We start from the raw sequence: 27719 nt of genomic DNA, 5'->3' as shown, positions 1-27719 counted from the left end.
ATGACTTCGTTTAAACATTAGTGAGATTAGTCCTATGTTACAGTTTTGTTTTTTTTTGTTTTTTTTGGTTTTTTTTTACTGGTTCATCTCTCTTTTGACAAAACACCTAATGGTGGTGGTTTTTTTTTTTTTTTTTCCAACATAGAAAATGTTTAGTTTTATTTAGATGCAGTGATATATTTATCACTCTTAGCATTTAGGGATTTTGAGTCATAGTTAGGAAGACATCTCCCTTCGTGTTTTCTTTTAGAACTTGTATGATTTATTTTACATTAAAATCCTTGATCTTTTCTATATATAAATGCAGCTTTTCTCATTATTTTTTAATAATGACTTTTAAGAGCTACTTGTTAAAAGCAAAGTTACTATCTTTATTGGGTTGAGGTAAATTTATACATTTATTTATAAAAGCTGATCTTTATTCTGTTAGTTTTGGATTTGGTTTGTTCTTGCTTTCCTAGTTCTTCAAGATGCATCATTAGGTTATTTATTTAAAGTTTTTCTTTTTTGATGTAGGCGCTTATAGCTGTAAACTTCCCTCTTAGTACTCTTTTGTGGTATCCCATAGGTTTTGGTATGTTGTGTTTCCATTATCATTTGTCTCAAGAAAGTTTTCAGCTGCTTTAATCTCCTAATTGAACCACTGCTCCTTCATTAACGTGTTGTTTTGTCTCTCTGTGTTTATATAACTTCCAAAATTCCTCCTGTTATTGATTTCTAGTTTTATTCCACAGAGAAGATACTTGATATTTTGGTTTTTAAAAAATGTTTTAAGACTTGTTTTGTGACCTATCACATGGTCTGTACTTGAGAATGATCCATGTGCTGAGGAAAAGAATGCGTATTCTGCAGCTGTTGGATGAAATGTTCTGTAAATATCTGTTAGGTCCATTTGGTCTACAGTGCAGATTAAGTCTGCTGTTTCTTTATTGATATTCTGTCTGGAAGATCTCTCCAGTGCTGAAAGTGGGGTGTTGAAGTCGCCAGCTAATGTATTGGGATCTGTCTCTCCCTTTAGCTCTAATATTAGCTTCATCTATCTGGGTGTTCCAGTGTTGGGTGCATGTATATTTAAAATTGTTATATCCTCTTGCTGAACTGACCCCTTTGTCATTATGTAGTGACCTTCTTTGTCTCTTCTTACAGTTTCTGTCTTAAAATCTAGTTTGTCTGAAATAAGTATAGCTACTCTGCTCTTTTTTTGGTTTCCATTGACATGGAATATCTTTTTCCATACTTTTATTTTCAGTCTGTGTGTATCTTTATAGATGAAATGTGTTTCTTGTAGGCACCAAATCATTGGGTATTTTTTTTTTTTTTAATCAGCCACTCTATGTCTTTTGATTGGAGAATTTAGTCCATTTACATTCAATGTTATTGCTAAGCAGGGACTTACTCATGCCATTTTACTATTTGTTTTCTGATTGTTTTGTGGCCCTCTCTTCCTTTTCTTCCTTCCTGTCTTCCTTTTAGTAAAGGTGATTTTCTCTGGCAGTGTGATTTCTTGCTCTTTTTATGTATTTGTTGTATTTTTTATTTGAGGTTACCATGAGTCTAGCAGGTACTGCCATATAACCCATTATTTTATGCTGTTAACAACTTAACCCTGCTTGCTTAAACAAGCAAAAAGAAAACTAATAAAAACTACACCTTTACTTTGCTCCCCCACTTTTTAACTTTTTGTTTTTACTTTTATTGTACTGTTTATGTTTTGAAAAGTTATTATTAGTTTTGATTGGTTCATCTTTTAGTCTTTCTACTTACAATGAGAGTAGTTTACATGCATCAGCTACAGTGTTATCTTTTTCCATGTACTTCATATTACCAGTTTTATACCTTCAGATGATTTATACTGCTCACTAATATCCTTTTCTTTCTGCTTGAATTACTCCCTTTAGCATTTCTTTTTGGACAGGTCTGGAGTTGATAAAATTTCTCAGCTTTTGTTTTGGAAAGTTGCTATTTCTTTTTCATGTTTGAAGGGTATTTTCACCAGATATATTCTTCTAGGGTAAAAGTCTTTTTCCTTCAACACTTTAAATATGTCATGCCACTCTCTCCTGGCCTGTAAGGTGTCCACTGAAAAGTCTGCTGCCAGACATATTGGAGCTCCATTGCAAGTTATTTGTTTCTTTCCTCTTGCTGCGTTTAGATTCTTTATCTTTGACCTTTGGGTGTTTGATTATTAGATGCCTTGAGGGAGTCTTCTTTGGGTTAAAGCTGCTTGGTGTTGGTTGTATAACCTTCTTGTACTTGGATATTGATACCTTTCTCTGGTTTAGGAAGTTCTGTGTTACTACATTTTTGAATAAACTTTCTACCCCCTTTTCTCTACCTTTCTTTAAGGCCAATAACGCTTTGATTTGCCCTTTTGAAGCTTTTTTCTAGACCCTGTAGGCATGCTTCACGATTGTTTTTTCTTTTTTCTTTTCTCTCCTCTGACTGTATTTTCAAATAGCCTGTCTTCAAGCTCACTAATTCTTTCTTCTGCTTGATAGATTCTGCTATTAAGAGACTCTGATGTATTCTTTAGTATATCCGTTACATTTTTCAACTACTGAATTTCTGCTTGATTTTTAAAAATTATTTCAATTCTTTGTTAAAGTTATCTGATAGAATTCTGAATTCCTTCTCTGTGTTATCTTGAATTTCTTTGTGTTTCCTCAAAACAGCTATTTTGAATTCTCTGTCTAGAAGGTCATGCATCTCCTGTTTCTCCAGGATTGGTCCCTGGTGCCTTATTTAGTTCATTTGATGAGGTCATGTTTTACTAGATGGTCTTGATGCTTATGGATGTTTATCAGTGTCTAGACATTGAAGAGTCAGGTATTTATTGTAGTCATTGGAGTCTGGGCTTGTTTGGATCCATCATTTTTGGGAAGGCTTTCCACATATTTGAAAGGACTTAGGTGATGTAATCTGCATTAGGGGGTCTCATGACCCTGACTGGTGCCCTATGCTACTGTGGCTGAGCTCGTATCCAAGATGGAGAACAAAGTCCTCTCCACTCTTCCCTCTCCTCTCCTCTCGCAGAAGAAAGGGATCTCTTTTGGAGCCATGGGCTGTGCTGCCTGGGCCTGGGGGAGGGGTGATGCCAGTACACCCTTAGCCACACCTGTTGGTGTCCCAGTAGGTCGCATGCCCCCACAGTCCACTGGCTCCAAGCCCAGCTCAGCACTAGGAGTTGCCGTCCTTGTGGCCTAGACTGCCCCTCAGGCTCACCTAGGGCCCCAGAGCACTTTAGCCCATAGTGGCAAGGCTCGTCAGAGCTCAAGCTCCCACTGCTAAGATGGGCGATTCCCCTCACACCAGGACTAGTCCAAATGCTCCCTCTGTGTGTGGGCATCAGTTTAGTTTAGCCTGGTTCTGCTTTCCACTGTTACAGGACAGCATTGAATTCAAAGCAAAGCTTCCAAATCACTGCACTCTCCTCCCAAGAGCATAGATTCTCTGTGCCACGCAGCCACTGTTGGGAGATGGGGAAGGGGTGGCATCAGCGATTGTAGACTCTTTCCTACCCTCTTCAGTGCCTCTTTCAGCAATAGGAAGTCAAAACCAGGCACCGTGAGTACTCAGCTGACTTTTGTTTCCTATGAAGGTGCTCCCTTTGTGTAGATAGTTGTTAAACTTGGTGTTCCTGCAGGGGACAATCAGTGGAGCCCTCTGTTCAGCCATCTTGCTCCTGGCTGTTTTCTCTCCTGTTTTTTTCTTTATGTGTAGGTGATTCTGCTCTCAGCCCTCTCTTCTCTGGCCCTCTCTTCTCCATCCAACCCCAGTTCATGCTCATGGTTTTAACTACCTGTGTGCCACCGTTTCTCAAGTTTGTTTCTTGTCCAGACCCTCTCCTGAGTTCCAAGATGTCTTGCACATTGGCCATATTTCTCTAGATGCCCACGGGCACCTCACTCAACAAAGGCAAAAGTGAGCTCCATCCTTTTCCTTCTCATCTAGTGTCAGTGAACTTCTTAGGTATTCTCTAGGTTAATAGTCTTGCCATTCACCCAGTCCCCTCCAATCCAGCAGTCTGGGAATCGGTCCTGGTATGTTCTGTCTGGCCAGTCCTATTTTTCTGGCCTGTGACTGCCTTGAAAATCCGTTTTTCCTCTCCACACCCCTGCCACCTCCCTGTGGCTGCCGTGGTTTGGGGACTTCACTCTTACCAGCATTCCTGCGGTAGTTTCCTGTCTGGTCTCCTTGTCTCTTGTGCCAGCTCTCTCTGGCCTACTCTCCCATACACCTTCCAGAGTGATCTTTTGAAACCCCAGTCTCACCTCACTCCTATGTCCACCTCCTGTTAGGGTTCTCCTTTGCCTATATGCGTGGCATAGAGGGCCCCTGTGCCAGTTTGGATCCTTGGGTGAGTAGACACTGAGGCAGTTAGGAATGGAAGGGGTTTATTAGTGATATCTGTGAAGGGTAAAGTTGGAAGAAGCAGGATTGGGCAGAGATGGCCTCAGACTGCACTGCAGTGCCTACGGTTCTGAACAACCCACTGCGGAGCTCTGGAGGAATGAGGGCTGTTGAAAGGAGGCCTGGCCTGTATTGGGCAGAAACGTTGAGGCCCTAGACCCTTGCTGTGCTTACTTGTTAGCTAGAGACTGCCCACAGCTGTGGCCTCTGCCCAGCTGCTGCAGTGGATCCAGAAGGTGCTGCAGTGGGTGCAGAAGGCGCTGCAGCTGGAGGCTGGCGCTGACCATAGGAGATCCATGCAGCATGCCTATGTGGGTGCCCTGCAGCCCGTTAGTCATAGCCTTTGACTTTTCCCTAGCGTTCGTTATCTTCTCTTAGAAAATACGTTCTATCTGTGCTCTGTTGCATGTTTCTTGAACATGCCGGGCTGTTTTACACCACCATGCTTTTACATTAACTTTTCCATCTGCTTTAAATGTCCTTCTCCACACTTGTTTTCCCGAAAAAGGTTTTTTACCAGTCAGCACCAAGTGTCATAACTGTGATGCTTTTCCTAATACCCCAGCCGTGTCTCCACATCATCTTCTCTGTCAGATGCTTGCCAGGTCATCACTCTGTACTATCTTTGGCCTTCCCACTAGACAGTGAACCCTTTGAAGGAAAGCCTCTCAATTTTAAAGTAATTTTATTCACTGTACTTTGCATTTTGAAATTGGTGTTAAATACATTTGTTGTATTGAACAGAATGAAAAGATGAGTTTGCATCTCCCATCAGAAGTTAGGGCTATTTTTTTCCTTTTTAAAGGATAAAAGAAGGTGTTCCCTTTTCTATCACCTAAGGATGGGCCTAGTGGATTAGCTTTTAGTACGAATGATGGCCCATATTCCTGGGACTGGTAACTTGGAGAAAAGTGCAGTTCTCAGAAATCACCACAGGTGCTGCAGTGGTGGAACAGGTTACTTGCTTGCCTGGGATAAACTTGTGGCCTGGCTATGGGAAGATGTGGGAGGCAGCAGTAAACTTGGGAAAGTGGCAGGCTTGTATGTGACAAATAGGATATTTCCTCATTAAATTGAGTCTGTTTTCATGTTGGATGAGCAAGTTAGAGAAGACGTGAATATAAATGGAATGTGTACAAGATATTGATGGCTTATACTTTTTACAGTTCAGACACTTTCGGAAATGAAGCAAGTGAAATCGAATCTGTAAAAATTAGTGCAAAAAAGGTATGTAGGAGTATTCACTCTTCTACTTAAATTTGTAATATAGTTTGATTGATTGGATGCAAATACAGAAAATGTTCTGTAAAATATTTCATTTCCTCTTTAGATTGGATGCAAATAGAGAAAACATTCCGTAGCAACATTTTTCATAAAGTTCTATTTTTAGAATATACTTTTATAGTAAAAAGCAAAATATTTTTGTATCTGAAGTGTTTTTCATTAAAGAGGTCTCACATCTCTATGTACTTTGTCAATTTTCATAGCATTCTTTTACTGTCGTTAGGTTGTGATTTTAAAAGGCAGAGTGAATTGTTGGGAGTGTTTATTGTAACCTTTGATTTAGGTTTCCTGTCCTATCCACTAATTAAGTTGCTGTCTTCCTATTATGTTCAATTTTGAAGTTTAGAAGTGAGAAATGTGGACTATATATATGGTTTTCCACTGTTACAGTAAGAATTATAAGCATTTCTATTTTCTAAATAAGTATTGCTGTTTTTTTCTTTCATACAGCCAGGAAGAAAGCTCAGGCCCATTAGTGATAACTCTGAAAGCACTGAAGAAAGTGATACAAGGAGAAAAGTTAAATCAGCAGAGAAAATAAGTACACAACGTCATGAGGTTATTCGAACTACAGCATCTTCAGAACTTTCAGAGAAACCAGCTGAGTCGGTCACTTCTAAAAAGACAGGACCCCTTAGTGCCCAGCCCCCTGTTGAAAAAGAGAACTTGGCAATAGAAAGTCAATCGGTAAGAATGTCTGCCATCCCCTAGGAGAGCAAAAAAAGTTTATTGAAAAATTCTGGGGAAGAAAATGAAGCATTTTCTCTTTCCTTCAGATCTTTTCAAAGATAAATTTTGTATTTTCCTTAATGTAATAAAAATGTTGTTTTAGAAAATCTAGATGGTATGGCCGGGTGCAGTGGCTCACGCCTGTAATCCCAGCACTCTGGGAGACTGAGGCAGGGGGGATCACCTGAGGTCAGAAGTTCAAGACCAGCCTGGGCAATATGGTGAAACCCCGTCTCTACTAAAAGTACAAAAATTAGCTGGATGGAGCGGCGCATGCCTGTAATCCCAGCTACTCAGGAGGCTGAGGCAGGAGAATTGCTTGAGCCTGGGAGGTGGAGGTTACGGTGAGCTGAGACTGTGCCATTGCACTCCAGCCTGGGTGACAGAGCAAGACTCCGTCTTAAAAAAAAACAAAAACTAGAAGGTATGGAAAAGAAGATAAAATCACCTATAATTCCATAACCCAAAATAACCACCATGTTTTTTGGTCTATGCTGTTCAGTCCTTTCAGTGAGCTTTAATTACCCTAAGTGAGATCATGTACTTGTTATTAAGTATTCAACAATGCATAACATTCCATTCATGGATATGCCATAGTTAATCTCTTACTAATGAAGAATTGCTATTTAAAAAATTATAAGTGCTTTGATGAATTTTGTTGTAGCTAAATATTTGTGCATTCCTTAGATCATTTCCTTAGAAAAAAACTGCTGGTAAGAATTCTGGGTCTTAGGCGGGCACGGTGGCACATGCCTGTAATCCTACCACTTTGGGAGGCCAAGGCAGGCAGATCACCTGAGGTCAGGAGTTCGAGACCAGCCTGGCCAACATGGCAAAACCCCATCTCTACTAAAAATACAAAAATTAGCTGGATGTGGTGGCGCATGCCTGTAATCCCAGCTACTCAGAAGGTTGTAGCAGGACAATCAACTTGAACCTGGGAAGCGGAGGTTGGAGTGAGCTGAGACAGTGCCACTGTACTGGGAAACAGAGTGAGACTCCGTCTCAAAAAACAAAGAATTCTGGGTCTTATTGGTTCTAAAATTCTTGACATATAATATCTTTTGGTCAAGTTCTTAATATGTGATTAATTCATTTGGGCTTAATTGAATAAATAATTTGTGCTCATGTTTGAAAACTTTTTGAAGTATAATAAGTTGTCCCTGCCACCCTGTCTTCTTCGTCTTTCCACCTGCTAAACATACACACAGGTAACCTTATAGTTTCTTATATATCCTTCAAGTTTCCTTTTGTACATGTAAACAAATATGAATATATTTTCTTATTTTTATTTCCTGTCTTTACACAAATTGAAGCAAGCTATGATCTCTGTTGTTGGTCTGTCTTGGTGAACATCCCATGTGCACTTGTGTTCTGTAAATGTCAGTTGAGGTCAAGTTGATTGATAGTGTAGTTCAGAGATTTTGTCTCCTTACTGTTTTGTTTTTGGTGATGGGGCGTGGTCTGCTTGATCTATCAGTTACACAGAGGAGGTATTTTTTTAACTTCTGCTAAAAGTCCATTGACTTTTGATGTAATTTTAAATATGGTGAGGTTCACATCTACCATACTGTGTTTTCCATTTGCTCCTATTTTCTGTCTCTCTTAGAACTCATTTTGGATTAGTTGAATGTTGTTTTTGTATTCCATTTTATTTTCTCTATTGGCTTCTTAGCTATACCTTTTTACATTTTTTTCAGTGGTTGCTCCTGGGTTAAAAATATACATCCTTAAATTAGCAAAGTCTATTTAGAATCAGTGTGTTATCACTTCATACATTCTACTTAACAATTAACTACCTTCCATTACATAAATGTAATTACATAACAATATTATGTATAATTCTATTTATCCATCCCCATCCTCTGTGCTGTTTTGTCATATGTTTTACTTCTGTGTTACAAATCTAACCTTACAGTATTGTCATTTCTGCTTGAAAGAGTTGTTTTTTTAAGAAAAGTATGAGAAACAGCAGCTCTATAGTCTTTGACCTGTTCCTCTCTCCAGTTCATTGATTGCCTGCCTGTAGATACTAGTTTCCATTTGTTATCTTTTTCCATCAGCCTACAGAATATCTTCTAGCATTTCTTTCATGGCAGGTCTGCTGGTGACAAATTCTCTCAGATTTTGTTTCTCTGGAAGTGTTTTTATTTCAACTCTGTTTTTGAAGGATATTTCACTGGCTGTGGAATTCTGAGTTGACAGATTTATTCCCCAGCTCTTTATACCATTCTGTTGTCTTCTGGTCTCCATGGTTTCTGATGAGCCGTGAGTTGTCTCTTTCCCATGTACATTTACCTTGTCCTGTGCCCCCAATGCGGCTTGTCCTTTGTTATCGATTATGTTGTTATCCCCATGATAGCACTTTCTGGTAGGCTTTATGTGGTCTTACCTGGCACATGGGCAGTACTCAGACAAGGACTCTTAGGACACCCCCCACAGGCACCTGTGCTCTCCTGAGCAGCTTATTTCAAGTGCCTCTCTGCTGGGTAGGATTGTCATGCCCTGCTTAGACTTCAGCTCACTATACCCCATCTAGAAATTGTATGTGTGTGGAGTGGGGGTAGTAGTCATGGGGTTCACCTTCCAAGTTTCCCCTTTCTCCAGGAACTCAGTCTTGTGTTGCCTATTGTCCAGTGCCTGAATAAAATTGCCACCCCTGTTCCCCCATTTTATGGTTGTTTATGGCAAGAGAGCTAGTTTGGAAGCTGTTACTTCACCATAGCTGGAACAGAAATTTGAGCTGATTCCACATGTTATCTTAAGTAATAAAAGTTCAACTTTTCCATCAAGGCAACAATTGTTAAAAGTCAACTGAAAGTTTTATTTTCTCTTATTTTGTGATAGTTTTGTTTGCAATGCTTCCTTATATTAATGTAGATAATTTATATAACTAATCTGTTTTAGAACTAAATGAGAATTGTAGCTAAAGTTTTTTTTCTTCTTGAGATGGAGTCTCGCTTGTTGCGCAGGCTGGAGTGCAGTGGTGCAATCTCAGCTCACTGCAACCTCTGACTCCCCCCAGGTTCAAGCAGTTCTCCTGCCTCAGCCTCCCCGGTAGCTGGGACTATAGGCATGCGCCGCCACACCCTGCCAATTTTTGTATTTTTAGTACAGATGGGGTTTCACCATGTTGGCCAGGCCGGTCTGGAACTCCTGACCTCAAGTGATCTGCCCGCCTCAGCCTCCCAAAGTGCTGGGATTACAGGCATGAGCCACTGTGCCTAGCTAAAATATTGAATGACAGTTTGGTGACAGTCTTAATCCTTATGTTTTAAGAGAAAGAAAACTTTTCTTAGAAAAACTTAATGCTTTTTTTTTTTTTTTTTGTAGAAAACTCAGAAAAAAGGGAAGATATCTCATGACAAAAGGAAGAAATCAAGAAGTAAAGCCGTAGGCTCAGGTAGAGAATGATGTTTTATACTTTGTCACTCATTCAGGAATTTTATGAGAAAAATAAGACCCTATTCTTAATTTGTTATAGTAGTAAATTGTAAGTACATAAAATTGCCCCTTTTAAAAATTAGGAATATGTGACTTTGGAGTAACATTTTTTTCTAACGTTTTGTCATGAAAATTTTCAACATACAACTAAGGTGAAAAAAAATTTATAGTATATATTCATATACCCACTACTTAGATTTTACAGTTAACATTTTATTATTTACTTTATTAGATAGGTAGTAAAGCAAGTATTAATCCATTAATCCAGTTTTTAAGGCATTTTAAAACAATGTAGACATCAGTACTTCCTCTGGAATACTTAAGTATGCACATGATTAACTGGAGTTCAGTGTGTGTTTACAGTTTTTTCTTTGAATGTAAAATGTACATACAGTACAATGTGTAACTCAAGTCACTGTCAACATGTAAAGTCTTTACTCCAGAAAGTTGCCCCATGCCTCTTTCATGTCAGTCCCCACCCCCTTATCTCCAGAGGCAGTGGCTTCAGGGGCGCTTTTTCTGCCATGGATTAGTTTTGCGTGTTCCGGGATTTTGTACTGATGGAATCACGTAGTGTGTACTCTTTTGTGTAAGGCTTCTTTCACTCAGCATGGTTTTTTTGCAATCCATCTATGTTGTTTGCTGTCATTTTTATTACTAAGCTTATTCCATTGTGTGATTACACCACGGTTGATCCAGTCTCTTATTGATGGACAACTGAGTTGTTTTCAGGTTTTGGCTATTTGAATAAAGCTGCTGTGAACTTTTTTTTTTTTTTTTTTTTTTTTGAGATTGAGTCTTGCTCTGTTGCCAGGCTGGAGTGCAGTGACTTGATCTCGGCTCACTGCAACTTCTGCCTCCCAGGTTCAAGCGAATCCCCTGCCTCAGCCTCCTGAGTAGCTGAGACTACAGGCCCACGCCACCATGCCTGGCTAATTTTTTGTATTTTAGTAGAGATGGGGTTTCACCATGTTGGCCAGGATGATCTCAATCTCCTGACCTCATGATCTGCCTGCCTTGGCCTCCCAAAGTGCTGGGATTACAGGTGTGAGCCACTGCACCCAGCCAGTGAACATTTTTATACACATTTTTTTGCAAACATATGTTTTCATTTCTCTTGGGTAAATGAAAGGGAGTGAAGTTGCTGAGTCATAGGGTAGGCATATGTTTAATTTTACAAGAAGCTGCCAAACTTTGCAAACTGCATTCCCAAAGTGGTTGTATAATATAATTTTATACTCCTACCAGAAGTTTAAGTGTTTAAATGCACAGTTTAAATGTTACTAAGAATATAATGAACAACTTCATGTGAATAAATTTTAAATAGTTAGGGGAGGCTAGTGGGGAGCAGGGGAGAGGGAGAGGCTGGCCAGCGGGTACAAAGTTAGAATTAGATAGGAGGTATAAGTTCAGGTGTTCTGTTGCACAGTAGGGTGACTATGGTTAATATTACACATTTCAAAACAGCTAGAAGAGAGGATTTTTAGTCTTCTTACCACAAACAGATGATAAATGTATGAGGTGATGGATATGCTGAATACCCTAATTTGATTTTTTTACACAATACATATATGTATTGAAACATCACACCATACCCATAAATATGTACAATTACTATGTGTCAATTAAAAACAAAATTTTAAAAGTGAATCCACCCACCCCCCTAAAATAGAGGAAAAGGAGATATTAAACAAGGAATTAATTATGGAAGAAGAGTAGACTATCCTGCCAATGGCTTATGTTAACATACAGAAAATTGGGGGCTGGGCATGGTGGGTGCACCTGTAATCCCAGCACTTTGGGAGGCTGAGGTGAGAGATTGCTTGAGCCCAGGAGTTCAAGACCAGCCTGGGCAACATAGTGGTACCCCACCTTTACAAAAAATTTTCAAAACTAGCCAGGCATAGTGGCATACACCCGTAGTCCCAGCTGCTTGGCAGGCTGAGGTGGGAGGATCACTTGAGCCTAGGACTTCGAGGCTGTAATGAGTGGTGAGCATGCTACTGTACTGCAGCTTGGGCAACAGAGTGAGACCCTGTCTCAAAAAAAACTTTTTTTAAGAAAAAAAATTGGGGTATGCTTTGGAAATTGATAATAACACCTTACAGATGTATAGTAATTTATAGTTTTTGTAAATGCATTCACAGATATTTTCTTGCTTGAGTCTCAGTAAAACAGAGAGCATCATTTTATTCCATTTATCATTGAGGAAATGGCCTCTGGAAGGTTAAATGACTTGCTTGAGATCTTATGACTAGTAAGAAAGAAGCTCAAACTAGAACCAAGGTCTTCAGATTCCTGTCTGGTATATTACTGTATATTACTACAATTATTTAAATTAATACACTGAGTAATTTTGCTGTATCCTACAAGTGGCCTATCAGATAGATTAAAATTCAGAAAATACAGCTAACAATGAAGAGCTTAACCCCAGTAATGTTAAATAACAGCACAATACTAAATAAAGATACAGTAAGGTGATTAAAAGGCAGCAATGCTTTTGGTTGCTTTAGCAGAAATAGGAGAACCAGCGAGACAGCAGTTAGAGTGAAAGTGTATGTAGGGGTTTGCGAGACTGTGCACAGGGATGAGAAGTGAGGACGGCGCCTCCTCTGATTGTTCAGCTGTAGCTATCTTTTACAATTTGGTGAGACTATTTTTGTGTCAGGCTTTCAGAACCCTGGACCTACAGCCAAAATATGAATAACCAGCATGTTAACTTATCTTAATATTCTAGATACTTCCGACATTGTGCATGTTTGGTGTCCAGAAGGAATGAAAACCAGCGACATCAAGGAGTTGAATATTGTTTTGCCTGAATTTGAGAAAACCCACCTAGAGCAAAAGTAAGTCTTTTGATGATGTGGTATATTTACCTAATAAATTTCCCTTGAAGCACCATTTTTGCTCATCCTACAGTTTTTGTTATGTACTATTTTCATTGTCATTGTTTTAGATATTTTTACATTTTATTATAATTTTTTCTTTAATTCTTCGAAGAATTCATATGTTTTTATATGTCCCAAATATGTAGACTTTTATATTTTTGTATTAACCTTCTATCTTAGATATGTTGTGGTCAAAGATCATGGTCTGTTGATACCTTTTTTGTTGTTAAATTTTGAGGCTTTCTTCATGACCTGGTACATGATCTGTGTGGAATTTCTAATCACTGGATCTAGATAGAATCTCTAATTATTGGATCTATGTTCAGTTTTTCTTGGTATTTCTATTCATTTGTGCTGTATATATTTAGAGACTGTTAGGAAAACCATGTTTAAAATTGCTCTGTCTTGCAGATTGAACATTTTAGTTAGTCACTCACTCTATTCCTAAACATACTTTGTCTTAAAATTTATTTTACCTGATACTAATATGCATCATAGTTTTCTTTTGCTAGCATTTGCCAGATTTTTTTTTTTTTTTTGAGATGGAGTCTCTCTCTGTCTCCAGGCTGGGGTAGAGTGGAGAGATCTCGGCTCACTGAAACCTCCACCTCCCGGGTTCAAGCAATTCTCCTGCCTCAGCCTCCCAAGTAGCTGGGACTACAGGCATGTGCCACCACGCCCAGCTAATTTTTGCATTTTTAGTAGAGACAGGGTTTCACCATGTTGGCCAGGATGGTCTCGATCTCCTGACCTCATGATCCGCCCACCTCAGCCTCCCAAAATGCTGGGATTATAGACGTGAGCCACTGCACCCGGCCAGATTTTACATTCTTTTTAATTTCTTTTACTTCCAACCTTTTTGCCACCTTAAATTTTAATTTCCTTATTAGTCTTTTTAAATACAGTGTATCAGTCTTTGAATTTCAACTGTTGAGTTTAGTCCGTTAACATTTATTGTAATTATCGATATATCTTGAACAATATGTTGATATATTGTTACTTCTTTAACTTTTTTATTCTACTTTTTGATGTTCTGAATTTTTTTTAACTTAAAAAAATTGTATTTATAACTCCCCACCTTTAATTATAAATTAAGGTAGATAGAATTTCCCCTTCTGTTGTGTGTGTTTGTCTCTGTTTTTAAGACAATAACAAAATTTCCTTGGGTATTTGATCACTTTTATCTCATATATTTTCTTGCAATATCCTGTATTTAAGTATTTTCTCTTATTTAAACATTTCATCCAACACCTCAGTGTGACTCTTTAGGTTGCAAAACTTCTAAACCTTCTGATTATTTTGATTATACCCTTGAATTTGAATGACAGCTTAGCTGGATATAATACTTTAGGTTCTAAATTATTTTCTTAAATACTTTGGAAACTTTGTATTCTTTTACATCAAGTGTTGCTTTTGGAAAATTTGATGTCTATCTAGTTCTTATTTCTTTGAATGTGATCTGTTCTTTAGCTCTCTCAACTGTTATTTTTTTCTTTGATATTCTTAAATTTTGCTATATTGAGTCTGACCTTTTCATCCCAAGGTTTTTTAATTTTTAATTTTTTTATTCTGTTGCTGCTGAACAAATTACTTATTTTAAATTCTTAGAATTTAAAATATTTTTATCCTGATTTTCTTTTTTGTTCTCTTACTATCCTTTGCTTCATTCACTGGGAGATTTCTTCAATCTAAGAAATTAAATTTGCTAATTTATTCTTAGAAATATCCATTCTGCCATTTGTCCCATCTGTTGAGTTCTTTATTTAACTTAGCTTTTATATTAATATTTCTGCTTTTTTTTTTTTTTTTCTGAAATGGAGTCTCACTCTGTCACCCAGGCTAGAGTGCTGTAGCACGATCTCAGTCCCTGCAACTTCCACCTCCCAGGTTCAAGAGATTCACCTGCCTCAGCCTCCCAAATAGCTGGGATTACAGGCATGCGCCACCACTCCCAGCTAATTTTTTGTATTTTTAGTACAGATGGGGTTTCACCATGTCGGCCAGTCTGCTTTCGAACTCCTGACCTCAAGTGATCCACCCACTTTGGCCTCCCAAAGTGCTGGGATTACAGGTGTGAGCCACCACGCCCAGCTATTTCTGCTGCTTGTTTTGTGTCTTGTATTCATGTTTTATGCTACTAATAACTTCCTTAGAATATCTGTTGGGCTAATTTTGAATTATTGGATCAGCTATTCTAAAATACCTGCTTCTAGTAAGGTTTCAGGTATAATATGTGTTTTCCGTTTGAAATAGTTGGGTTCCTCCAGCATCTTGTTATTCCAGCCTCTGAGCTTATTTTCCCCTGGGCCTGTCAGCTTCTGTCAGACAGTGTGTATAGAAGAAGGCCAAACCCCAGTCCCTGTTAGTGCCTGTGAGTACAGGGGTGGGGTAAGCCCTAGGGTGGGCAGCCTCAGCGACTCATCTCACAAAACAGCCTGTCAGGTCAGCACTTCACTCCTCACTCTCCAGAGAGGAGCAGCAGGAAGAAAAGATGGACTCTGTGGGTCATCATTCTCCAGCATGGGGGTTTGGCTGGGGAAAGGTGAGGAAACAGCTGCCCAAAGTCAGTCAGCCTCCCATGTTTTTCTCTAGGCCCCACAAGTCCAACCCCAGTTTCAGTCTTGAGGACACAGGGACAGAGGTCTCAGTTGCTGCAGGGGGCAGGGGAGCGGGGGTGAGCAGGCACACTATTGATGAGATCAGTGATGGGAAGAGGCAGGAGTCAGTTTCCTGCAGCTCTCTCTTCCTGCCACTCCTCACAAGAGTCATCCTCTCTACATGACCTCCCCTTCAGGGTTTTCACAGCTTTCTCCATTTTCTTGGTGGTATTCCCTCTGTAGTTCTGGGTGAGCTTGGGGAAAGGAGCCAGCCTGTCATGCCAACTCTTCATTATCATTGTGAGAAGTACCTGTTTTACTCTTTATATTCCAGAGCCAGTTTCCTGTTAAAACTAGCACAGTTCTGTTAACACACCCAAGACCATCTTGCTTGTGTTATCCTTTACCTATTCACAAATCTCTTATAGGAAGCTTGTTATAGACTTCTGATGTTTTAGGGAAAATGGCATTGTCCCCTTCTAAATCATTTCTTATCTCAAGAACTTACCACCCAGTGGGTAGTAAGGACACAGGGACAGAGGTCTGAGTTGCTGCAGTGGGTAGTAAGTTCTTGATATAAGAGATGATTTAGAAGAGGCATAGTATTTTTCTGAGACTTATAACATTGCAGTACAACCTTGTGTTTTTGTCATACCAAATAAGAATTCTGGTGAATCACTGATCTCATTTTGTTTCCTTGACAATATGGTGTTCTCAGCCACGTGAAACACTTCACTTTTTCAAAATTAAGTCAACAACTATTTAAGGGTCTGTTTGTAATATCCTGTACCTAGCACTCACACCTGAATAGCTTCACTGTTATATCAGTATAAACTGATGATAAGCAGTTTATGTATAAGTAGGGAAGTATGCCATGAAATGCAACATTACAAACTCTTAGAATATTCTATAGCTGATTCAATTAATTGAATTTTGCCAGGTGTTTAAGTTGCTAGAATTTGGAAGAGCTGTCTTGTGTAGACCATCACCTTTGTGGTTGAAAGAATCCATCGATTTATCATTACAAGCCATATGCAGAGAGGCCTGACCAGTTTTCTTATTTAAAAAAAAAGACAACAAAAACTTTCTTTAGATGGGGTCTCACTGTGTTGCCCAGGCTGGTCTCCAACTCCTGGGTTCAGGGGATCCTTCCACCTCAGCCTCCAGAGTAGTTGAGATTACAGGCATGTGCCACCATGACTGGCTATATTTTAAAAATATTTTAACATCTGAAAATAATGATTTGATACTATATTACATTAGAAATTCTTTTTTTTTAAGTGGGGCTTATGTAAATCTTTAATTGTGCTAAAATACACATAACATAAAATTTGCCATTACGCGTTTTTAAGTGCACAGGTCAGTAGTGTTAAGTATATTCACGTTGTTGTGCTACCAGTCTCCAGAACTTCTTTATCTTGCACAACTGACATTCTGTACCCATTAAATCACAATTTTCTATTCTCCACCCCATCTCCAGTGCTTGGCAACCAGCCTTCTACTTTCTGTTTCTATGAATTTGACTACTTTGAATACTTCACAGAAATTGAACCATCCAGTATTTATCTTTTTGTGACTGGCTTATTTCACTTAGCATGTCCTCGAAGCTCGTCTGTGTGATAGCTTGCATCAGAATTTCATTCTTTGTTAAGGCTGTGTATTGTGTATATACAGATAACCATTCCTGCATTCATTGTTTATCCATTCATTTGTCAGTGGACACTTGGGTTGCTTCCACCTGTCGGCTGTTGTGAATAATGTTGCTATAAACATGGATGTATAGAAATACTTCATTATTCATGAATTTTTGTGTTTAGTTCAATGTGTAATAACAAGTTACAACTTTATTTTTTTAATTAAATGTCTTCTTTTGAGATAATTGTAGAATCACGTACAGTTGTAAGGAATAATATAGGGATTTTATCATATGCATAGGTTTGTGTATGGCATCACCGCCAGGATCCTTGTGTTCTCGTGCCCCCTCTGTCTTCATGTTGCCCTTTTATACCCCAAGCCCTGGAAACCACTAACCTGTTCTCCATTTCTATCATTTCATCATTTCAAGAATGTTATATAAATGAAACTGTATAGTGTGCAACCTTTTGGGATTAGCTTTTTTCCACTCAGCATAATGCCTTGGAGATTCAACCAAGCTGTTGTATGATTCCATTCCACTTCATTGCTAGGTAACATTCCATGGTATGGATATACCATGGTTTGTTTGACATTCACCCATTGAAGGAATTTGGGTTGTTTCCAGTTTGGGGCTGTTAAACACACAGTGCTGTGAACGTTTGTATACATTTTTTTTGTTTGAACCTGAGCTTCCATTTCTCTGGGATAAATGCCCAAGAGTGCAGTTGCTGGGTTATGTGGTAATTGCATGTTTAGTTTTGTAAGGGACTGAGACTGTTTTCCATGGTGTATGATCTTATTTATGATCCAGATTCTCCACATCCTTGCCAGCATTTGGTGTTCTCACTAATTTTTATTTTAGCCATTGTGATAGGTGTGAAGTGTAGAAATATTTTCTTTTTATTGTGTGTTAACTGTGTGCACCTTGTTAAGCAACCCATCTCTAGAACTAAAGCCTTATGAAACGGTAGCTTTGTACCCATTTGAGCAATGACTCCTCATTCCTCCCTCCCCCAGCAATCACCATTCTACTTGGTCTCTATAAATCTAACTGCTCTGGCTACCTCATATGAGTGGAATCATACAATATTTGTCCTTTTGTGACTGTCTTATTTCACTCAGCATAATGTCCTCAAGGCTCACCCATGTCATAGCATGTGTCAGAATTTACTTTTTAAGGTGGAATCATATTCAGTCATATGTATACACATTCATGTCACTTAACAACGGGGATGTGTTCTGAGAACTGCATCCTTAGGCAGTTTTGTCATTGTGTTAACAGAGCGTACTTACACCAACTTAGATGGTGTAGCCTAGTACATGCCGCGGCTATATGATGTGTTGCCTATTCCTCCCAGGATACACACTTGGACAGCATGTTACTGTATTGAACACTGTAGGTAATTGTAGCATGATGGTAAGTTGTGTATCTAAACATAGAAAAGGTACAGTAAAAATACAGTATAAAAGATAAAAAATGAGCCTGGGCAACATAATGAGACCCGTTTTCTACAAAAAAGTTAAAAATTAGGCATGGTGGCATATGCCTGTAGTCCCAGCTACACGGGAGGCTGAGGCAGGAGGATCACTGGAGTCAAGGAGTTTGAGGCTGCAGTGAGCCATGATCACACTACTCAGTCCAGCTTGGGTGACAGAGAGACCTTATCTCAAAAAAAAAAAAAAAAAGATGAAATATGTTACACCTGTTTGGGGCACTTAGTAATTTATTACCTAGTATTATGTCGTATACCTAACTGTATGTGCTATACTTTTACACAACTGGGCAACACTATAGGTTTGTTTACACCAGCATCGCCACAAGTATGTGAATAATGCATTGTGCTATGACATTATGATGGCAACAGTGTCACCAGGTGATTAGAAATTTTTAGCTCCATTATTGTCTTATGGGTCTACCATTGTATGTGGCATCCATCGTTGACTGAGACGTTGTTATGTGGTCATGATTTTAACACATTTCCTTTATCCATTCATCTATCAGTGGACACTTGAGTTGTTCCCACCTTTTGGCTATTGTGAATAATGCTGCTACAAACATTGGTGTACAATTGATATTCAAGTCCATGCTTTCAATTCTTTTGTGTATATACCTAGAAGAGGAATTGATGGATTATGTGGTAATTCTATGTTTAATTAATTAATTTTATTTATTTTTTTGGAACTGCCGATACTGTTTTCCACAGTGACTATATCATTTTACATTTCCACCGGCAACACAAGGGTTCCTATTTCTGTACTTTCTCACCAACACTTGTTGTTTTCTGTTTCTTTAAATAATAGCCATCTTAATGGGTGAGTGAGCCAAGCCAGGAGAATCAGAGCCTGGCCACCAGATCTCTTCTCCCCAGTGACAGAGACCTGATGCAGTTTCTTTGAGTCAGCTTTATAGTTTCTGAAGAACTAACACCTGATTTATGGCTACTTTTTGGCTAGTCCAAATGTGTTACACAGTTGCTCCTCCTTTTGCTAACAGGCAAAGAGGGAGGGAATAAAGTCTGCTGGGTCTATCAGGTAGTAGGATAAGACTGGGATTATCCATAAGCATTTCTACTTTACTTGGTATCACCTGTGAGATTGGTCAGTATCAGGGAATTAAGACGACCCCGTACCAGAGGGCTTAGGGAAAAATATCTTTGTTCTTTTTCTTTTGCTGATACATGTTTCCAGTATTTTTTTCAGGCTGAACATTGCCGTCTTAGTTATTTAAAATGGTGCTCTCATATGTTCATTGCAGCATTATCCATGATAGTAAAGACAGAACCACCCTAAGTGCCCATCCACTGTGGGTTGGAAAAATATGGTACACATAAACCATGGAATACTACACAGCTATAAAAAAGAACAAAATCATGTCCTTTGCAGCAATATGGATGCAGCTGGAGGTCATTATCCCAAGTGAATTATTGCAGGAAGAGACAGCCAAATACCACGTGTTCCTGCTTATAAGTGGGAGCTAAACATTGGGTACACATGGATATAAAGATGGCAACAACAGACACTGGGGACTCCTAGAGGGAAGAGAGACGGATTCAAGGACTGAAAAACAACCTGTTGGGTACTATGCTCACTACCTGAGTGATGGGGTCAGTTGTACCCCAAACTTCAGTGTCGTGCGGTATGCCCATATAACAAACCCCTTAATCTAAAAAATTGAAATTATTAAAAATAAGAGATTAAAGATATTTTTAAAATAAAAAAAGGTGTATGCCAAATTGTATGTGTATGTTTGTTTGTATGCTGATCAAATGAAACACCTTTCAAAATCCATCATGGTACTTAGACTTTTTTTTAATTCCTCTACAGACAAAGAATAGAATCTAAAGTTTGTAAGGCAGCCATCGACACATTTTATTTTAATGTTAAAGAACAACTCACCAAAATGGTAAGCTCACTGACATACATTTGTTGGTCTAAGGTTTTTTTCACTAATCCTGTAGCAGCATATTGTTGTCTTAGAAAAGCTTGCATTTGCTGGCAGTATGGTAATAAACCCATTAGAACTGTTCATATTCCACATAACTGTTTTTAAACTAAATGTGATACATGTGAAACTAATTAACATTTACTTTTGGAAAATAATGTACATATGTATTTTTTGTTTTGTGTAGCTTAAAGAAAGCGAGATGTTGAAAAATCTGAAAAGGAAGAATGCTAAGGTAAATTATTTATGTGATTAGAGTCATAGAGTCAAACACAATACTAACATGTAGAGTTATGCAAAGACTTGACTCTGGGTTTACAGCCTTTAGAGTGTGAGTAGATTTCATAATCTTGTCAGGCTTTTATTTGGTTGATCTTGTGGTTGATATGGTTGGTATTATTAATGCAAGGTAAGGAATGGGGATCCTAGTCACTTTTGTTTCCTAAGGCTGCATGAGTGTCAAAATAATTGTTTTTGTAATTAAAGACAGAAATTTAAGCCTTTTATTAATGTCACAAAGTTAGCTTTAAAAAGACTACCAAGTCCAAAATGACCATTTATATGGTTAAATATTAATATATATTTATTGCTTTTGCGGATGTCAAAAAGCACAACCTTTTAGAATAAAGAACTGTCCCAGGTAGGACAGCCTGGGAAGAATACTGGGTTAAGGGTCAGCAGATCTCATGTCTAGTCCTGGCTCTGCTGCTTCATTGCTATACCACCTATAAGCTGTATACCACTGGGTCTGCAGTGGGTGACAAGCCAGCCAACACGAGAGTCTCCTTTGCTTACCTGGAAATGGTTGGACCAAACGACCTCTGAGCGTCAGAGGTGAATCCAGGAGTGGAAGTCCACCTCTACATTTAAAATAGAAGTGGACTTGAAATACATACGTTTTCCTTCCAGTGATTGCAAGCTCTGGGGTGTTTTTGTTTTTCTTTCAGTTTTAATCTCTTATTGGTCATTTCTGCTTATTACCGAGTGGGAACATTATGACTGTCTAACAATGGAGTATTAGGTAGTCACTAAAAGTGACTGAATGGCTGAGATAATAAAATATGAAATATTTCTTTTAAAATACAGAGTGGATCACAACACTTCCCTGCTTTGATAGTTTTCCTAGTGTGCCTAGATAAAATCTCCTCACTTTACAGGTCATAGGGTCCGGTAAAGACCTGGCTCCTGCTTTCCTTCCTCTGGTCATTTTGAAGTAGATACCCCTGCTTTTCTTCTCCAGAGTTCTCTCTTCTTTTCCTACATATCACAAGTTGTAAATACATACTGTTTCTATGTAATGTCTGTCTTCCCCATTAGACCAAAGTCTGTGATGGTAAGAATTGGGTCTGTCTTGTTTTCCACTGCACTTCATTACCTGGCAGCGTATGTGGCAGTGCTCAAACAGTTACAAATTAATTTTAACACAAATGATTGTGTTACTCAGATGATTTCAGATACCGAAAAGAAAAGGCAGCGTATGATTGAAGTCCAGGATGAACTGCTTCGGTAAGATACTGTCAAATCCTGTTTGAGCACTTACCTAAAAGGATGTAATTATGGTGTGTCATTTAGGGGAGTGACACTTGCTGCTGTGATGTATTAAAGCCCCAGGTTATCTTCAAGCTCCGATACTCAGTGAAGGCAGTGTATGCTGCTTAGTTGCCCCACCTTTTGGCAAAGGAGAATTCCACACTGATCTATCTCCACAGATTTCTTAGCTCTGGCCTTAAGAGATATAATGCCTAGATTCTAGAATTCAGCTGCCTGGGTTGAATTCTAGAATCTATGCATTAAACTGCTTGAACTGCTTGGGTTGAACCCAAGCTCTGCCACTTACTGGCTGTGCAACCTTGACCAAGTTATTTAATGTCCCAGGGTCTCAGTTCCCTCTTTTGTATATAGGCATAATAATAATCATACCTATACTTCATAGAGTGTTGCGGAAATTAAATGAGTACATATATAGAAAGTGCTTCACAGGGACAGGCGCACACAGTAAGTGCTGTATACGTGTTGACAATTGTTGTTTATGTTGTTATTGTCGAAGGGTGTGCCTTGGAGTGGCATGCATGTGAATCCACTCCCAGGTGTGGGCCAGGTGAACTTACCAGGCCCTGCAGGCCAGGGCTGCCCCCAGTTTCTGGTTAGGAAGACTGGAGTGCACATCAGCTGTCAGCCCCCAAGTGTGTTTTGAGGCCAGGGCTGTCGTGAGAGCTAGAGGCTTGGTAGTAAAACAGTGCTAGATGTGCTGTCTGCTCCTAAGCTTAAAAATAGCTTGAGAAAGACAGTGATATTATCAGAAAAGAATGTGTATAATTAAAAGTTGAAACTTTTAAAAACTCAGTCAAAACTAAGTTTTAAAAAAGAGGCTGCTAGGCCGGGCACGGTGGCTCACGCCTGTAATGCCAGCACTTTGGGAGGCCAAGGTGGGCAGATCACTTGAGGTCAGGAGTTCAAGACCAGCTTGGCCAACATAGTGAAACCCCATCTCAAAAATACAAAAATTAGCCAGGTGTGGTGGTGCATGCCTGTAATCCAAGCTACTCGGGAGGTTGAGGCACGAGAATCGCTTGAACTTGGGAGGCGGAGGTTGCAGGGAGCCGAGATTGTGCCAGTGCACTCCAGCCTGGGTGACAGAGTGAAACTGTGTCTCAGAAAAAAAAAAAAAAAAAAGAGAGACTGCCACAGGAGTTTAAGTGGGAGAAAGCAGTTGTCTAATCTGTTGGTTTCTAAATTGAGTCTCTGGACAGGTGCTGGCCTATGGTAAGGTTTTCACTGGCCCAGGCCAAAATAAGAAAACTAAAGGTAAATATAATAAGGAAAGCTAACATTTACAAGCTTCCTATGTGGCAGGGCACTTTCCTAAACGCTTTCTATGCTAACTCATCATCATCACAGTCCTGTGAGATAAGTGGTTATAGTTACAGTCAGGCCGTGCCTGGTTACACTTGTCTTCAGTGTGAGACTACTGAGACATGTTTATTTTATTTATTTATTTATTTATTTTTGAGATGGAGTCTCGCTCTGTTGCCCAGGCTGGAGTGCAGTGGCGCTATCTTGGCTCACTGCAAGCTCCGCCTCCCGGGTTCACGCCATTCTCCTGCCTCAGCCTCCCTAATAGCTGGGACTACAGGCGCCCGCCACCACGCCCGGTTAATTTTTTTTTTGTATTTTTAGTAGAGACAGGGTTTCACCATGTTAGTCAGGATGCTCTCGATCTCCTGACCTCGTGATTCGCCTGCCTCGGCCTCCCAAAGTGCTGGGATTACAGGTGTGAGCCACCACGCCCAGCCTGAGACGTGTTTTAAAGACTTTTGTTTCTTTTCTAGATATAAATTTAGAAATTAAGAAGTGTATTTTGAAAAGGCATAATAAGAAAAACTATGGTATATCATTATTTTAACTTGCCATATGAAAACCTAAGGCACAGGGAGGTAACTGGCCCACGGGTGCAGCCCTAGGAAGTCAGGGAGCCAGGATTCACTGTCAGCTGACTGACTCCAAATCCAGCACTCCTGACCACGGCTGCCAGTTCAGTAGTGAGTTTTCCCCAGAGCTGCATTTGTTCAGTGTAAAGAATCGTTAAAGAAGACTTTTCGTGGCTCACTCCTGTAATCCCAGCACTTTGGGAGGCTGGGGCGGGTGGATCACTGAGGTCAGGAGTTCGAGACCAGCCTGGCCAACATGGTGAAACCCCATCTCTACTAAAAATACAAAACTTAGTCGGGCGTGGTCGTGGACGCCTGTAATCCCAGCTACTCGAGAGGCTGAGGCAGGAGAATCACTTGAACCCGGGAGGCAGAGGTTGCAGTGAGCTGAGATCATGCCACTGCACTCCCAGCCGGGGTGACAGAGCAAGACTCCGTCTCAAAAAAACAAACAAACAAACAAAGACGTTTTCATGAAATTATATTAGAGAATCGTGTTTTATATCTTTATTTGGCAAAATGCAAAATTTGCCGCCTTTGCCCCTCTTTTTTTGTTGGTCCATAAAACCCAAGTTATCCCTTTTTATTTTATAGGTGAAGAAACTCAGCCACTGAGTTTGCCCCAAGTCACACATTTTCATCCAGGCACTGACAGTCTTCCACTGGTTTTATTAGACTTTGGAAAGTGGACAAGATTTGATAAGAGGAAGGAGCACTGGGAAGGCTTTTTGTCCATGGTTTCTGTGTTAGACTGTAGTGCCTGGCTCCTCTGGCGCAAGCCTCTGAATGTTAGCCAAGCATACATTTGATCCAGTAGTTTCCAAGACTTGAATGGCTTGATGAATTTCAACATTTATAAGGAATATTCTTCTGTGGATGTCACTGCTAATTATTAATTGTGCATTGTATTTCAGAGATTTTTTTTCCTACGTTTTAAACTGAAACCCAGAATCTTTTACACATTTATAGTTTCAGAGCCAAAGCAAGTCATCTAGTTGGCCAGCCCCGGTTCTTCATACTCGCTCAGCATACTTAAAACCTCAGTTTCACCACGACAGGCTGGTACATTTTATTATATGTCACTTATTTTTGTTTTAGGTTAGAGCCACAGCTGAAACAACTACAAACAAAATATGATGAACTTAAAGAGAGAAAGTCTTCCCTTAGGAATGCAGCATATTTCTTATCTAATTTAAAACAGCTTTATCAAGATTATTCAGATGTTCAAGCGCAAGAACCAAACATAAAGGAAACGGTAACTCCAATTTTACTTTTTACCATTGCGGGAAGGCATTTTCATGCTACAGTATCAGAAGCTTTGGGGAAAGACAAATGCAGATACAGAATTACAGAGTCCACGTAAAATAATATCACTATAAGCCAGTGAAACTTCATTATATCAGTACTTTTCTTAGCTACTTAATGAAGGCTGGAGGAGTAATGTCCAGAATTGCTGATTTGTGTAAGTTATTTTCACTCGGACTGCTGAATTTCATCAAGGGAAGTTTATATTCTGTGTATAAATCTCAATTGAAAAATCACACTCTGCTGTATTACAGTTTTCATTCATATAAGACCACTCAGCCATGTTTGAAAGACCAGTGTCTTCTGTTTTGTCTAGCCCATGTTCACAGCATCTTTTGCATATGAAAAACAAGCTATTTTCCCATATAAGTGGTAGGTAGGATTTTAGAAGTTAAGAAACAGGCCGGGTGTGATAGTTCTCACCTATAATCATAGCACTTCGGGAGGCTGAGGCAAGTAGATCCGTTGAGCCCAGGAGTTCAAGACCAGCCTTAGGCGATATGGTGAAACCCCATCTCTACTAAAAATAAAAAAACTAGCCAGGTGTGGTGGTGCATGCCTGTAGTCCCAGCTACTCAGGAGGCTGAGGTGGGAAAATCACTTGAGCCCTGGAGGTCCAGGCTGCACTGAGCTGTGATCACACTACAGCACTCCAGCCTGGGTGACAAAGCAAGACCTTGTCTCAAAAAAAAAACAGTTAAGAAACATTAAAAAGGAATATAATGGGAAAACAAATTTATTGTTTTAATACATTTTGTAGTTGCTTCTGGATTTTTACTGCAGACTTTGCTACTGTTACGCCATCTGCCTCAGATTAATAGAAATGTTTAAATTCTAGGAAAGAAATTTGTATTTGTATGCCCTAATATAATTTTATATAAAATATGTATATATAATTATATGTAATGTATACATATTTTATGGTCAGATTTGTATTCACTTCTAAATTCAATGTTAAGGTTCTGACACTGATCTAAGTTAATTTTCCTGAACCTAAGGTTTGTTTATATATCAGAGATCCAGAAATAGAATGCTTTTAAAGGTATTTTTTTAATTACCTAACTAGTCCAAAGCTTATGATTTGGAGTTTGGTTACTACATTTGGGGAAGTTACCTGTAGCATTGATTCAGCTTGAACATAATACTTTGGTTAAAAGCGAGGTTTAGTGTCTCTGCCTTGTCTGGAACACACCACTGGATGAGCGTCCTGTTCTTGGTGTGACTGCAGTGCCTTCTTGCACTCCTCTTGTAGTAACTGTCCCTTTTGCCTTATTGAGTGTAGATATTTGGGCATATGTCTTACTCTAAACATTTAGTGACAAATGTGACTTCTTTCCCTTTATCCCTCCCTAGAGCAGGTGCCCATGGGAGCTTGAACACATTAGTTTGTCAAATATTTGTATAAAATTCCATTATCATGTGTGTGGTAGTCACAGCATGACGGCTTTTCTGCTGTCATCTTGAAAACATGATATTAAACAGCAAACTATCAAAGTATGATAAAATTCTGTAAGAGGAATTTAATCATGCACCCTTAGATACAATTTGCAGCTGGAAGTTTGACTTTGTTAATTATTTCAAAATCATGAGTGGATATTGTGTTTTATGTTGGGTTTGTATTCTAATTTTAACTTGAATCATTAAGAACATTTGGATTGGCAACCTTTGAGACATTTAATTGATTCTCCCAATAAATAATTTCTTGAGATGATAGATTTGGGTTTTTTTTTCTTAAGAACTTTTATGGATCTGGTGTTCTCATTCCATTAGTTCTTTCAGTTAAAGTAAAACCTATCTTACAGTTTTCTGTGTTTTAAAATAGACATGATATCAAGCAGATTCTACACAGCACGAGCAGACTTGCCCAAACCAAGCCTTGACGTGTCCCAGACATGATTTCCTGTCTTCAATAATAAGAGATGATACAGTTCTTTGAATCAACTGGTCTTCTGGGATAAGAAGATCAGTTCAAGCTTTGCAGAGCAGCTCCCTAGCAACTTTGTGATCAATTATGTTCTAAGGGAAATGGATTAAAACCAATTGTCTTAATGGTCCTAGTTAAAAATGAGAGGAGGAGTAGTTAATGGAAAGCTCAATCAAAGTTTGCGCTGGTCATAAGATTGGGCTATGTAAGGACAAGGTTACAAGTTTTTCATATTGCTAATTATATGAATTATTTTCTTTCAACAGTATGATTCATCCAGCCTTCCAGCTCTGTTATTTAAAGCAAGAACACTCCTGGGAGCCGAAAGCCATCTGCGAAATATCAACCATCAGTTAGAGAAGCTCCTTGACCAGGGATGAGAAGAGCATTCTACTAAAATGTGCCCATAGGAAGACTAGTCTCATGCTGTTACCCTCTGAAACTGTACCTTTATAAATAAATTGTTTTGCAAAGAAGTTATGGCCTACTTAGAATCTAAAATTTGTTATTCAAATTAAATGGCTGTGAACGATGTTAAATAGCATCAGTTTGTCCAATAGTTTTAAAGGCCATCGTCATCTTTTCTGGTTAATATCTTGAGTAATTTTAAAATGCTGACACCTTAATCAGTCC

The 27719-nt window shown here is 39.1% G+C and overlaps 1 protein-coding gene across 2 annotated transcripts in view; it reads left to right on the top strand.

The window, feature by feature from the left end:
• Positions 1-27562, top strand: part of CENPU (centromere protein U) — a 39138-nt gene extending 11576 nt beyond the window's left edge. The window contains exons 5-13 of one of the 2 annotated variants that reach the window (XM_024246105.2): positions 5577-5637; positions 6145-6381; positions 9757-9826; positions 12605-12713; positions 20312-20390; positions 20617-20664; positions 21874-21935; positions 24956-25112; positions 27353-27562. In XM_024246105.2, the coding sequence (XP_024101873.2) occupies positions 5577-5637; positions 6145-6381; positions 9757-9826; positions 12605-12713; positions 20312-20390; positions 20617-20664; positions 21874-21935; positions 24956-25112; positions 27353-27466 (937 nt within the window). In that variant the 3' untranslated portion in view covers positions 27467-27562. The remainder of the gene's footprint in view (positions 1-5576; positions 5638-6144; positions 6382-9756; positions 9827-12604; positions 12714-20311; positions 20391-20616; positions 20665-21873; positions 21936-24955; positions 25113-27352) is intronic. The other variant, XR_002914736.2, reaches the window with a different exon arrangement.
• The last annotated feature ends 157 nt before the right edge of the window (positions 27563-27719 follow it).

The sequence above is a fragment of the Pongo abelii genome, chromosome 3 (genome assembly GCF_028885655.2).
Source record: "Pongo abelii isolate AG06213 chromosome 3, NHGRI_mPonAbe1-v2.0_pri, whole genome shotgun sequence".
Lineage (NCBI taxonomy): Eukaryota > Metazoa > Chordata > Mammalia > Primates > Hominidae > Pongo > Pongo abelii.
Note: the sequence above shows the minus strand (reverse complement) of the source record. Positions and strands in the feature narration are given on the sequence as shown.